At 37.8% G+C, this 14,532-nt stretch overlaps 2 protein-coding genes across 3 annotated transcripts in view; one reads left to right on the forward strand and one right to left on the reverse strand.

Annotated features, from left to right (window-relative positions):
* LOC133992790 (ATP-binding cassette sub-family C member 4-like) overlaps window positions 1-7,067 on the reverse strand; it is a 37,706-nt gene extending 30,639 nt beyond the window's left edge. The window contains exons 1-7 of the mRNA XM_062431535.1: window positions 6,994-7,067; window positions 5,393-5,503; window positions 1,137-1,257; window positions 790-1,014; window positions 579-668; window positions 289-452; window positions 55-180 (exon numbers count right to left, since the gene is read on the reverse strand). Of these exons, the coding sequence (XP_062287519.1) occupies window positions 55-180; window positions 289-452; window positions 579-668; window positions 790-1,014; window positions 1,137-1,257; window positions 5,393-5,503; window positions 6,994-7,067 (911 nt within the window). The remainder of the gene's footprint in view (window positions 1-54; window positions 181-288; window positions 453-578; window positions 669-789; window positions 1,015-1,136; window positions 1,258-5,392; window positions 5,504-6,993) is intronic.
* Window positions 7,068-9,641: 2,574 nt separating this feature from the next.
* LOC133993449 (claudin-10-like) lies at window positions 9,642-14,356 on the forward strand. Of its 2 annotated transcripts, none has more exons than XM_062432431.1 (5): window positions 9,642-9,855; window positions 13,287-13,448; window positions 13,537-13,618; window positions 13,711-13,815; window positions 13,945-14,356. In XM_062432431.1, the coding sequence occupies exons 1-5, from the start codon at window positions 9,642-9,644 to the stop codon at window positions 14,099-14,101; spliced, it is 720 nt and encodes a 239-aa protein (XP_062288415.1). In that variant the 3' UTR covers window positions 14,102-14,356. The 2 variants fall into 2 exon arrangements, with proteins under 2 accessions (XP_062288415.1, XP_062288416.1); XM_062432432.1 differs by having other exon boundaries at window positions 13,951-14,356.
* Window positions 14,357-14,532: the final 176 nt, after the last annotated feature.

Genomic DNA, 14,532 nt, shown 5'->3' on the forward strand with positions numbered 1-14,532 from the left:
GTATCACTAGTATATAATCTCAAAATAAATAGATATGAAGAGGAATTGACCTACCTTCTGACCTCATCCACCAGTGCAGCGAAAGGCTTCTCCCAACCATACATCTTTATAACACGGATCCCAGAGATGACCTCATTCATTATGCGTATTCTGTCATCAGTTAAGACTGCTGTTTCAGCCCTAAAACAGCAGATACACATTGCAGCAATGGTATCAGTAAAAGTCAGGACAGAAACTTTTCACCCAACTGCTGACTACATTTGATAAATCTGGCGTATGACTGCAAACCTGAGAGTGGAGAACAAGTGTCCAAACATTGTCTGTACTGGCATGAGGACGAAGAAGACAGTCATTCCTGCAAGGCATGATGGGCCAATCGCATACATCAACAAAATGATCACAGTTGCTGCTTGTAGAGGTCCAATCCACAAAAAGTGCAAGTATAATGTTACCTATAAGAAAGTGATGACCAATATATTGTTACAGTCTGCTTTATGAATTAGTGATATGTAAAAGTAAATAGTGAGATGTAATAAATATTAAAATATAAATCCATATAGCTACTTTCAGATAATTACCTCATCAAATTTGTTGACATCATTGGATAAGAGGTTTACAATTTGTCCTGTGGTAGTTTTTGTAAATGCTGTGTTGTTAAGACAGAGAGCCTTTGCAAAGAAAAAGGTGTTAAATCAAGTTAACCTGACAGGACAACACCAATATGTTCAATCAAGTCAAACACAACACAATAATGTTTACACAGTAAACAGATGTGTCCTATTGACTGACCTTACGATAGATCATGTGGCACATGGCCACACGAATCTTCATGCCTTGTCTTTGGACATTGTAGAAATAGACATGATGAAGGGCAGCAAGGCTGATGGTTGAGAGGGAGATGCCTGCAGCATAGCTGTAGGCTTCATAGACTGCAGATGTGTCAGTCGTGTCATTATTCTCAAAGAATTCAATTAGTTTGCCAAGTAGCAATGGCTGAATGACTTTGATAACTTCCTGATAGAAAATGGGATGAAAAACAGAGAGGTGGGTGTTCTTAATTGTGCTTAAAAAATGTAATATCCAAAGTCAGCAATGCTTCATGTACAGTGTAGTTTCACAGTGTGGCTGCACTGTACCTCTATAAAGATGTATATTCCAATGAGTAAGTACGATCTCCAATAACACTGTATAAGAACTTTGGTAAGTTTGGGTTTTCGCAGATCTTTTGCTGCCAGCTTAACTTCTCGGTTCCAGTACCTTTGAAAAGCATAAAGAAGTGAAAAGGAAACACATAACCCTGGTGAATTATTGAGCAATGCTACGTAAAATAAGAAACTGTTGGGAATTTCTAAGAAACTAAATACAGAGAGCACACTAGATGTGCTGCATCATAATAACAAACAAAGCACTCTCCATTTTTGGCTTTTGCATGCGCTGAATATGAATTATAAAGTAAGAGCTTGGCTTTGTGGCTCAGCTCTCTCTTCTGCATAATAGTTTAATACAAAACTAACATGACTACTGATTTTAAGTATTTATTTAAGTTATCAATCCTTATTACACCTTGCATTGAGAATAACATCTGCAGTGATAATAGTCTTACATTCTGGGGCACTGATCAGACCTCAACTAGATGATAAAAGCAGTTGATCCAGATCAGATCCCAGCTATGACTTATATCTTCTCCAGTACTCACAATGAATGAGCATGCCTTTACGTCAAGAAAGCAACTTGAGGCCCCGTTCGGACATGGCATTGAAAAGTGTCTTCAATGATCCGATCACAAGTGGACAGCTTTAAGTATAAGTGTGAATGCACACAAGAAGCAATGAGAATGCATTGAGATCCAATCGCTCAGATCTCATTTGGAGGTGGTTCTTTCAGCAGTGTGTACACAATGTGTCCTGGGCCAAATAGAAGGACCGTTACTCAACTGACATCCTATGTGTAAGTAGAAGTACATACTCATTTGTCCGCCAATGGCGGGAATGAATGACAGGCTGTGTATGATATAACTCCTTATTTACTATATAGTGCACTACATAACATTTACCCTTCTCCATTTTCATTTGAGTGGCCAAATGCTGAGTGTGCACAAATATCCACAGTATAGTGTCCTCAAATATTACGAAAAAGCTAATGTCGATGGCATGTACACTACTTTCTGCTAAATATCCCGCAATGCATTGCTACATATTTTAAAGATGCGAAAACTACTGTCACGTCACTCTACAGCTGATGGCGATGACACAAAATGACAACAATTTGCCACACTGAGTCAGAGTATAGTTCTTCAGTACCTCATCCTTGGGACTGTAACACACAAAAAGTGAACTGCCCCTCTGAACTTACTGATACTAACACATAAACGATCATCTCAACTCGCTAGTCACTACTTCAGACAGCTACATCAGTGCCATGGACAGTATTATAATAAAAAATAATAACAGACATTACTGCCATGACATCAACCATTGGTTTGTGTACTGCGTTTGAAGCCTGGAGATTAGCATTTTGACCATCGCCATCATGGATTTTGTGGAGCCGGAAGAGAGGGTGCCTGACCCTAATGCTAATGATAGCTGCTAGCTTGATTAGCACAGAGCATTTACAGTATGTCTTCGGTTGAAAAGTATGTCTTGTCGTCTTTTCCTAACCACCTTAGCTTGATCTCAAGGGAAAACGTGACGAGATCAAGGAAAGACGTACAGGAGAATTCATATGGACTTAGGAAAAGACAACGGCAGTACTGAGAGAATTGGAGTGCACCTTATGATTAACAGTGATATGCTAATGCTCATTTTCGATAGCGAAAAACGGACTTTAAACCAAAAACTGAAAATCCAGCCCTTTAGAGGGTCTTTTAATAAGCACTTTTTTTTTTTGATTTTTTCGGCACAGACGCCTTTATTTAACAGTAGACAGACAGGAAACAGGAGAAAGAATTCGAACCGGGGTCGGCTGCGTAAGTGGCATGCGTTCTAACCACTCGACCACCTGCACGCCCTGAACAAGACTTTAAGGCAGCCAATTAACTTTCATGAACTGAAATAAGACTACAACAGACGAAACTGATGTTTTGTGACAACTTCTGCCAGATGGCACCGTAGTAGCACTGCTGCCATTTTGGACTGAAAACACCATCACATTTATTCAAATTTATCACATCTCATGCACCCAAAATCAGTAAATCTCACAAAATCAGTACATCTCACATTTTTCAAAATCAGTAATCACAAAAAATTATTATATGGCATTTACAGTACATACTAGAGACTTCACCATATTTACACTGAAGTTTCACCATTCTTAATACCTAATTTGATAATGTGGCAAAACCAGAAATCCCATTCAGGATATACTCCTCTATTTAAACATTAACAGTTGATCAGAAACTTTGTGTTTCATATTTAAGCACAGGCTGGATTAGAATAAAAGTTACAAATTAAATGTTGGTCTGTAGCCTTAAAGTAGAAAGCAAAGCAGCCCCAAAAAAGTCATTTCAAGTTAGGGGAACTGTATGAAATGTGATTTAACAAATACAAATACAAATGTGTGACTATGTGCACTCGTTTTGGTTGGCAATCTTGTAGGTATGACTAAAACTGTAAGATTTTAAGTATTTAAACAAACACATTCTGGCTGTATTACACTGAGTTATGGAGTGAGGTGTTGATACTACTCATAACAACAGTGGTATTAATATAATGTTCTAAATGTGTTTCTGAAAGTGTTGATTTGTTATTAGTTTATTATCTTTATTATAATAATAAATATTTCAATATAATAATAATAATAATTATTATTATTATTATTATTATTATTATTATTATCATTAATATTATTATTATTATTATTCTATCCACTTTATAATGTGGTTATCAAGTTGCTTAGAAGAACAGTTCTCAGACTGGGATCTGAGGACCAGCAGCAGTCCTTGAGAGGACTGCACAGGGTTCCCAGCAAAATGATAAATAGACTAATTTAACTTTTATTATACTAACTTCCAGGGAATATATTCTTATAGGGGATTGTTTCAGACAAAATTCTCTCAACCACAGGTCCCTGGTCTATAATGCATCTATTCTGGAGGTCCTTGACATGAAAAAGTTTGATATTGCCTGTTTCTCAATTTGTTTTGCTTCAGTTTGTGTTACATTTTATTATCTTATGTTATTGGTGTCATTAAGTTGGTTTTACATTAGTCACGGTTAGTCACTTCAGTCCAAAATGGCGGAGGCGTAGCTCTGCTGCTGTGCACTGATGTTGCAATCAAACGAGGAATTAGCTTTCACTTCTATTCAAGTTCTTTGCTACAACTACACTTTAGTAAACCTGGGGTTACACCATGTTTACCGCCATGTTTACCTAACATAACCATTGTTGTTGCCTTGGTGGCAAATTGTCAACCACAGCATAGCCACGCCCTAAAGCATACCCTAATTTATTGTTGAATTTAAATTAATAATTTACAAAATGAACATCATGCTGGATTTAAGAGGACTTGAAAGTAGCGATTAATGCCATAACTCACAAGGAAAGTGTTTAATGAGGCAATACATCAAGTGAGTAGTAGGGTCATTTTCTGCACTGGCTTCACTTTTCAGCATTAATACAGACATTAATATCCTGCTCTTATAATACTTCTATGATGTGGAGACACATTCTAATGCCAGGTGTGACCTGACATATTCAGAGTTGTCCACTTATGATTGGATCACTCAGTACACATGTTAATGCCAGGTGTGAACGGGGCCAGAGCTTTCAAATCAACAGGATCCTAAAAGTGGCACCCCCAACTAGTAATCGGATCGGTGTTGGGGAATAGCCCGCTCTCATGTGAGAGTTTGAGAAGTTCTATTTATATGCAGGTGGGCTCATCTCCAAGAACAATGTCAACTCTGACGTCAAACTCCCTCAAAGGGGGCAGTCTGGCCACGTGAGAGGTGCCAGGGTTTGGGGGGAGGGACAGTCATGAGTCCCTGGTTGGCTTAGATTTTCTCCCACTGGAGAGGAAGGTAATTTTTAATGGCTACTCTTTAAGCCCAGACGAGAAGCAATCCCCAACTATCGTTATATGCATCAGTATACAAATACACATGAAACAACAGCCAAGGAGGAGAGGTGGACCTGTTTCCCTGTTTGGACATCCAAGAATTGGCTGTGAGTTGACTGCTTGTCTGAGAGTGCTCAGTTTCGATAATAAAGCATGAATACACACTTCTCCTCTGCTATCAGAATTCAGGAGTATTTATTAGCTACTTAATATACTCAATAATAAAGAACAATTTTACAATACAGTGTAGGAAAAGACAAAATTCATGTCCATAAAATACTGGCAATTAACTTAAGATGAACTCAAATTAATAAAAGGTATGATTCAGCATCTTACCACTGCAGCTCCTCCCCAAGTCTTTCAGAGGCATCCTCTGGGAGAACCTTGTACATGTCATCTTCTTGCAACTTCCTCTCGTACCCAATTCTGAACAAGGGATTTAGCCAACTAGAAATGAAGTACAAGTATGTTCACTATTACATATTTATTGAAATAACATATGCAACTGTTATTGTAAATATACATTATTAAAGTAGTGGCACCTTTTAATCCATTACAAGTCATAGGTACATATTTGTGGGATTATCATGTATCATCTCAATAATGTACGAATTATTTTCTCTCTAATTAATTTGTCTCAAACCCAGAAATAATCAATTTACTACAGCAGAGACATGTAAAGCACCAAATTGGCCTGAAAAATATATACAATTATTTGATTATCTAAATTGTGTTTTATTAAGTTTCTGTTTATTAACTAATCAATACAGCTGTAAACATTTCATTGTTTATTCCACCACATAGATAATGACATGGAAAACTATTTTCAAAGTGAAAACTTTTCAGAAAGGACAAAAAAACATGTTTTAACTTGCAAACGGGGAAATCCCTTTTAAAGGTTCTATCTGTAAGAATCAGCAATTCCTTCTCATTAGTGACACCGGTGGCTGTTAAGTGAGCTGCAGTCAATATTCTGTTGCCTGCGCTCAAATTACGCCCTCGAGCTTGTATAATAATAATAATGTTGTTTTAGCTGTTAATGTGAGGAGGAAAGGGCAACCTGTCATTGCTGGGGGGGAGGGGGTTGTTGTGAAATGTGATAGAGGCAGCTAGCTGTCTCATTAGCAGGATTGTTAATATTTGCAGGGTGTTTGTACTTGGATAGCACTGTTTTTTTGTTGTGGTCCATGCAGGTTGTTTGTTGATATTAGCAGGAGAGAGGCACTCAGGAGCGCACAAAAATATCACATCCTTTCACACCTGGATCCAGCCTGGGTCTTTCACATCAGTCCACAGGCTGTTCACTTATTAGCAATAAAAAGACAATTAATACATGTAAATTGCTTCGCAATTATTACATAAAGAAGCTTTAAGAGACACACGACAGTGCGAAAGTAATCAGTAAATTTTAAGTTTATACCCTTGTAACATTTCAAGATTATGTAGAACAATGTTTTATACAATGAACGCTCTCGTTTTCTATATTGTAACTGCTTTTTCCCTGTGTGATAAACTTATTTTATTGTCTTTTTCTCTCTCTCTGTGTGTGTGTGTGTGTGTGTGTGTGTGTGTGTGTGTGTGTGTGTGTGTGTGTGTGTGTGTGTGTGTGTGTGTGTGTGTGTGTGTGTGTGTGTGTGTGTGTGTATTTTATTTTGTGAGTCATTTGTCTTGTGTTTGTTTGGTAGACTATGTATGCTTTGTATACTATCTATCTATCTATCTATCTATCTATCTATGTAGCTATTGAATGCATGGCAAAAAAGCCTGAGCTCTCTTTTCCATGTGACACCCTGAAGTTTATGTTTATGTATGAATGGGTGCTCAGCAGCTACCTGCTATCACATCCAGGGACAGTCTGTCTTGAGTGGCCACAAACTGTCACAGAAGAGAGCTCTCTCTATTCAATTACTGTCAAACACGGCTGCCGGTTTTCTTACCAGAAGAAAATCTTAGAGAGGAGATTAGCTGTAGCCGACGGATTATCCTTCGTCTCCTTCCGCAGAGGTTCCATGCCCCCAACACTGAAAGCAACCTGAAGACTTTCTCTGCAGGCTTTGTGTCAGAGAGATGTCGATAAAGACTTTACAGAGGAGGACACACTGAAAGAATTGCTGCTGTAAACTCAAGTGTCTGTCAATATCACACCTTCAGACACTCAGCTCAGGATTTCAACAGGAGACCATCAACCGGCCGGTCTGGCTGTCAGGTGAGCGGAGTGTGGTGTAACCCCGCCCACCGCCTGCTGATTGGCTGACAGAAGTTCTGCACCTTGTTCTTCTTCTTTGGTTTTACTGGGGTAGTACAAACCAACATTGACGGTGAATGCCGCCACCTACGTACCAGAGTGTGTAACGTCATGGCTTTGTGCCACTTTCAGGAGACCTGTCCAAAAAGAACACAACACGAGGAAGCCCATGGGCCAGCCCAACAGGGGGCTGAGAAAACTAGACTGCCATGCCCCCATCCTCAAAAACAACAAGAGGTAACAAAAGGAAACCACAAAAGAAATATCAGGTGGTCAGGGGGCTGCATGCCAGGAGGAAGAGACAGTGAGAGCTCCTGTGCTCTCCCTTATAAATGAAAAGCAGGTCCACCCACTAATCAGCTCATCAGGGAACCTGGAAATAAAAGGAGAAGAGAAAATGGAGGGGGAGCCACTCCATTTCTCCATAATCCCAATGTTCATGGGTTTCAGACCTCAGGCAGTCACTGCCTGCAAATGATTCTCAACAAGGTTTTAAAAATGAACATTTTTATTTATGATTATTTAGTTTGTCCAATTACTTTTGAGCCCCTGAAATAAGTAGAGTCTGTATAAAAATGCTTACAATTTCAAACCATATTTTTGTCCAACCCCTTGAATTAAAGCTGAAAGTTTGCACTTCAATCACATCTTGATTGTTTAATTTCAAATCCATTGTGGTGGTCTACAGAGCCAAACTTATGAAAACTGTACGCTGTCCAAATATTTATGGACGTAACTGTATATTCATCTCATGATCATGTCTTACTCAACCAATCATGATTTACAGAAACTTTAATGTGAACTAAGTAAAATTAACAATTCCACACAGTGCAATCACTCATTATGCGGTGTCCAAGACTTTTCTCCCCATTACAAACTTTAGGAGCAACAGTAATGTCTTTCAGAGACTTTTCTTATCCTGTGAACAATTTATGGATAATTAATGTCCCTTCCCCTCAAAAATGTGTTTTGCTTCTTGTTCCCTCAATTGGATGTTTGAGCTTCACTGTGCACAATGATGTATGTGTTTGACAACTGAACTTTTTTATGTGTGTAAAAACATGTCTGGAATGGATCGTTAAGATTTATTCCTCAGGGCTCCATTCAGTTAGTTAAATTTCACCTTATGGACATCTATTAATGTTAAATAGAATTCAAGCCACAGAGGAAAATGTAATACATATCTGTTAATTTTTCAAAGAAAGAATAAAGGGACACTTACTGGAGAGTTATTTATAATGATCTACCTGGATACTGTACTTCTGCAGGAAGGCTTGGCATGATTTGCCTCATTTTGTATCTCATATTTAAGTATAGAATAAATAAAGAAACCCCTATTAGCACACAATTGTAAATTGTGAAATGTACAACTGTTCCAGCAACATTTTTGGTCAAATACACTGAAACCCTTACCTGGGTTTAGATGTATGAATATGTCAACTCCACCAAGTCAAGCTGACAATTCTGTCTGATATCAGCCTCCATTAGTTTTGTACCACAAAGCAAACTGCAAAATGTCAGTCTCTGCTTTTTGCATTTTTATTATTCCACCAAAAAGTTAACAAATTCCAAATTTGCAATTAGATCACTGCTCCCTGTTTGGTTTAGTTTCAGTAATGATTTTCCAAATAGCTTTAATAAAGGTTCACATTAAAGTTAGGAATGTAAGAGTTGATAAAAATGACCGAACAGAATTGCCTCCTATAATCACCCCAGTAATTGGTCAAAGACACTGGGGAGAGATTCCATATGCGAATAAGACAACATTTATTAAGAGTAGTTTATGTCCTACATGCAGTCATAAAGGATAAACATTTGTTGTATCCATTATTACTTTAATTTAGCATGTTCAAGATTTAAAGTATAAAATGTTTTCCAGTTTTTCAAGTTAGTCAGTAAGATGATTCATTGAAGCTCATTGGAGAAAACAGACACACTCTCTTTACTCTGTCAAGAGGGAGAAAACAGGTGGGTGTAGAAATGGATGAACTAGTAAATGGACTTTGTCATGATGCTTCATGTTTGCAGGATTACTGATTACTCCTTTATTATTTTTTATGTTAATATGATACTTGGCTTTATTTTTAGACCAAAATGAGGGTACACAAAGAGAATATTTTCAAACATGGTTGGACAAGTTTTAATAACTAACTGCTAGCTCAGGCTTCCTTTACTATTTCACTTTCAGACTCCTCTGTCCATCCCTCCCCACATGAGATGCAAGCAAGATGTCCTGTCTGTAAATCATCACAGTGAAACACATGTCACAGTGTAATTTGCCAGCCTGGGGCGATTTTATTTCGTCTCCTTTCGTCTTAAATACATATCTTAACCCATCAAATGTCAGGCTTGCAGATTCTGGCTTTTCTCAGCGGCCTGGCAGGGCTGGGTGCCACGATCGGTGCCACAGTGTCCAATGAATGGCGGGCTACCAGCCGGGCATCTTCAGTCATCACAGCTACCTGGGTGCTCCAGGGTCTGTGGACCAACTGTGCTGGGAATGCCATTGGAGCTCTGCACTGCAGACCACATCATAGTATCCTTCAGGTGCAAGGTAAGTGGCTCAGTGTCTAATGGCTGCCAGAAACACTATCTCTGTCCTCACACTACTAACATTGTAACTGGATGGTGCATTTGTATCTTTCATTGTGAAATACTAAGTAAATTATATAGGCGTTGCATACAGTGTATGAACAAAATGCTAACTTATGGCAGGGTGCTTTATGAAATGTCCTTAATGTGTAACAGCTCAGCATGTCTTAAACTTTCATCACCACAGATGGTTTGGAAACATGCATCAACATATAAGAAGAATCAGTCTGCTTTTCTGTCAAAACTTAAGTAGTCTTTGAAATGACTATAGAAGTTTATAAGAAAGTAAAATGTAACTAAGGAACTAATTTTCGAGTTATGTGGTTTGGAAAGAAATCTTAACTCAAAGATTGTCATTAAGTCTCTCTCAACGGGGGCAGTCATTCAGCATATTTGCCATAGTGTCTGTGAAAGACTTGGATTATCTCTGTTTTAAAATTAGCCTGATCATTTTTTCATCTTGTAAAGTCTCATACCATCTCACTTTTCAAATATCAAATCACAATTGTTCTTTTATCTATTACTAACATCATTGCTGATATTATCACAAACTGAGACATTGGACAATGCACTTGTTACCCTGTTTCAGATTTCTGACAGCTAAAAATCCAGCTTCACACTGAAAAAACGAGTAACTAAATAATGAAAGCAGTTGATGATATATTTCTGCTCCAGATTATGGAACACATGTTAGCTGTGGCAAATGTGTAATCTTTTGAGGGAAATATAAAACTAAGCATGTGTGAGTCAGAGAAGCCTCTGCAAGAGCCAAGAAAACAAAGACATATTGTAAGTCATCTGAGCTAGAAGGGGAAAAACACACTTATAAAAATGTAATTCTGATATTTTGTAAAAAAATAAATAAATAAAATAAAAAGTTTTACATCCATATATTATATTGCAATCATGTTATTTACTCATTGTTGGAGGATTTCTGTTCTTGTTGTCTTATTCAAATACACTATATACTGTATACATGCTTTTTTCCTAGTAATACTGTTGTATGTATGTAATTAATATATATGTATTTATTCCATATATTTAATTATTCAGTGACTGGTTGTCTAGAATTGCATCTAGAATTACTTTTCTTTCATTAGTGTACTCTTTTAGAGCAGAATAAAATAAACCATAGAATAAATTATCCATTAAATTTCTATAAAACAATATATTATTATTATTTCTATAAAAACAGTTTGTTTTTGTATGTTTGTTGTATTTTATGTTTTCAACCTAAACAACTGGGTAACAGACAGTTTGGTGACTCTATGCTCCATCTGAGGGTGGCAGTAGTGTGATTAGACTTTATCTTCATGTGCATCCACCAGATGGGGCTCTAATTCAATTGATAAATGTTTGATGACTTACTGGTTGGGTGTAATTTCCCCGAAGATTGCTGCTTGTTATGACATTCAGACTTTGTTTTTCTTTTCTCCTTTTCTAAATTTTGTTTTTGTGATGTAGTCTGGTTCCTGAGACATCAGCGTGGGTGACACACTGTCAATAAGTTATCTACATTTTGCGTAAGGAAGGAACACTTATTTGTATTTATCATAGGTGGCAGTTCAAGGTGGCAGGTAGAAGGTGACACATTCACTGTATCCTCCCTCAAAGGTCTGTTCTGCAACTGCAGTTTCTCAAGTCAGGTTTCTGAGATACGATCTCATCAGGAATGTATACAGAATAGAAACATTAACAAGACCGACAAAACAATAAATGCTCCTTTTCTGATGCTTGATGTTCATCTTTTTTGTTGTGGCTGTCCATATTACACATATTACCCCGTATGATGATGAATCATCCGGCTTTTTAACCCTTTTGTTTATTAATTTTACAACATTCACAGTGATAAAGTGTTTGTAACTATCAGTATGGATGAATTGTTAGTTTAACCTACCCTGGAGTTGGAATGGTTAGACCCATGACAACATTAACTCATTACAGGTTGCATTAATAATTTAACACTGTGAGACCACCACCTCAGAATAAATGTAATGCTTTTATAAGTGTGTAATCTTTAATGCAAAAATCTTTCTTTCAATTAAGTATTTTGTCAGTGTTATATTACTACTACTACTACTACTACTACTACTACCACTACTACCTATTAATCAAATAATATTAGACTGGACTTGTTGCCCACAAAATATCCACACATAAATTCCCTCACAGCTACAGATATATCGTTCATGCAGACAGTTGCTTCCTTTAATTTTAAACGTCATTACTGACATCATCAGTAATGACGTTTGCTTTCTATTCCCCTCATCATCTATGACTGTGAGTCACAGTGACGTGTAGTAGATGAAGGGGTGGAAGACGCTGTAATGGACCACAGGCCACTTGTTGATTTTGTGTGTTAAACTCCTCCCTGCAGAACATAACAGTCCAGAACACATTAACTATCAATCACAGCCTATCCATTGAACTTACCAGTGCAGAGCCTAGCTACTTTTTCAACAAGCGTCACTAGCTGGGGAATAGTTAATCAATTTTAGTTCCAACCAACTTAATTACCAGCCACAGCAGTGTGGAAGAGTCTTCTCTGCAGTGACAGCAGCATGTTTCAGGAGATCGTGGCCTTTACTTTAACAACTTCGGGATTGGTGCTGGTATCTTCAACCTTGCCGATGGACTATTGGAAGGTGTCTTCACTTGATGGAACAGTAATCACCACGGCCACTTTCTGGTCCAATCTGTGGAAGACCTGTGTCACTGATTCAACAGGAGTCTCCAACTGCAAAGACTTTCCCTCGCTGTTGGCATTGGATGGTCTGCTCTTCTTTTTCCTTCTTGTTGGATACTTGTTTTATTTTCTTCCTTTGACTGTGAATGTTTCTTGACCTTTTTAATGTTGTTGTTCAATCATGTTGACTTGGCTTGACAACTGTTTCTTCAGGCTATTTTGTTTTACACTGTCACTGATTCATCCTCAGTGTCCTGGTGCCTTATTTTAAATTTGTTGAAAACACAAATTAGTTCAGGACTAATAGATACCCTAGAGCCTAATGCAAGTCTCCATGGAACAACTCATTTACCTCCAAATATGTCAATGTTTAGCCTTAGTCCTCAGAGCTTAAAGGCTATAAAAGAGATTTACTTGTAGCCTCAGGCGGTTTCTACCATGGCTGACTAGTTTCAGGGGTTAACTTCCAAGGTAATATTTGCGGCAAAAACACATTTGAATGGGGAGTTTCATACCTAGGCAGTCATTACCTCACCACAAGGAACCTGAAAACGCTTATGATAGCATGTGACTAATTATATTTCATGCTTTATGTTTTAAATTTGTCACAAGGTCAAAATTTCATTGACCTTGCAGTGTGCAGGTGTGAGAGCGAAACACATTTTTGATGCCGTTTAAATCTACCTGTATGTGATTTTTCTTTCCAGGTTACATCCAAGCTTGCAGGGGATTGATGATTGCAGCCGTTTGTCTGGGGTTTTTTGGTACTATATTTGCCCTTGTTGGGATGAAATGCACCAAAATTGGAGGATCTGACAAAAACAAAGCCAGGATTGCCTGCTGCGCTGGAGTAAATTTCATACTTAGTGGTAAGTATAGTGGGCCTGCAGAATCACCCATGTAAAAGCATTTTTTGTTGCTCTAAATTGATGATGACCTTTTTCTTGTTCTTTTTAGGCCTCTGCTCAGTTTCAGCATGCTCCCTCTATGCACACCGGATAACATCCGAGTTTTTCGACCCAATGTTTATGGCACAGAAGTGAGAAGCATGTTAACCTGTAGAGATAAAATTGTCTAATGTGACTCAACCAGTTAAAACATAATACTAATAAGACTGCTCTTTGTCTCCAGGTATGAGCTGGGAGCCGCGCTCTTTATCGGCTGGGCAGGTTCTATCCTCTGTATTTTGGGAGGCAGCATACTCTGTTTCTCCATCGCAAACTCTTTTAAGAAAAGGTTTGTATGAGTAACACATACTATGTAATTACTATGCAGAAGGTACATTTTATAACCTTCTGTATGTATCAATTTTGTTGAGAGGTGGTTTGATTTGTGGGGATGAATCTGTGCTCTGTCTCTTTACAGGCACAGTCAGGCAAACTATATCTACAAAGGGGCTGTGTCACATTCTCATATCTCCTCCTACCCGAGAGGGCAGTCAAAATCTGTCAACGAGAGGCCGCCTCCAGACTACAGCAACTCCTCCAGGGTGCAGCACTTTGATAAGAATGCATATGTGTAAGAGATGTGAATATTAAAAACTTTAAGTCGTTGCCACTGGTGTGTCATAAAAGATATACTATAAACTGAAGGATACAACACAGTGTGTGAATCTTGGTGTTTTCTGTCTAACACCAGGGGAAATTACTGATATTGATTTGTGACTCACCATGTATTAAAGTTAATCTCAACATGTTTCTTCAGGGGGTACACATTTACAAAATAATATGGTTTGCTTTCTGATCTTGGGAATTTATACTTTCCTTCGTACCACATATTAAACAGCAGAATCAACAAAATGTGGTTAATGATTCTTTTTCTAAAGTTGTTGTTTTTTTTGTTTTAAAAAAAATAATGTTCTCCTTTTGTATCTTTATATGGCAATTACTACTAAATGTGTAATTTTTTGTAAGACATATGCTAGTTGTACAGTATGAACAGTAAGTAACATGC

The sequence above is a fragment of the Scomber scombrus genome, chromosome 13 (assembly GCF_963691925.1).
Source record: "Scomber scombrus chromosome 13, fScoSco1.1, whole genome shotgun sequence".
Taxonomy (NCBI): Eukaryota; Metazoa; Chordata; class Actinopteri; order Scombriformes; family Scombridae; genus Scomber; species Scomber scombrus.

Excerpts from the sequence above, each read along its gene's own strand:
- LOC133993449 (XM_062432431.1), top strand. The coding sequence starts at position 9,642 with ATGTCAGGCTTGCAGATTCTGGCTTTTCTCAGCGGCCTGGCAGGGCTG. Across the intron at positions 9,856-13,286 it reads TAGTATCCTTCAGGTGCAAG|GTTACATCCAAGCTTGCAGG; the intron begins GTAAGTGGCTCA and ends TTTTCTTTCCAG. Across the intron at positions 13,619-13,710 it reads CCAATGTTTATGGCACAGAA|GTATGAGCTGGGAGCCGCGC; the intron begins GTGAGAAGCATG and ends CTTTGTCTCCAG.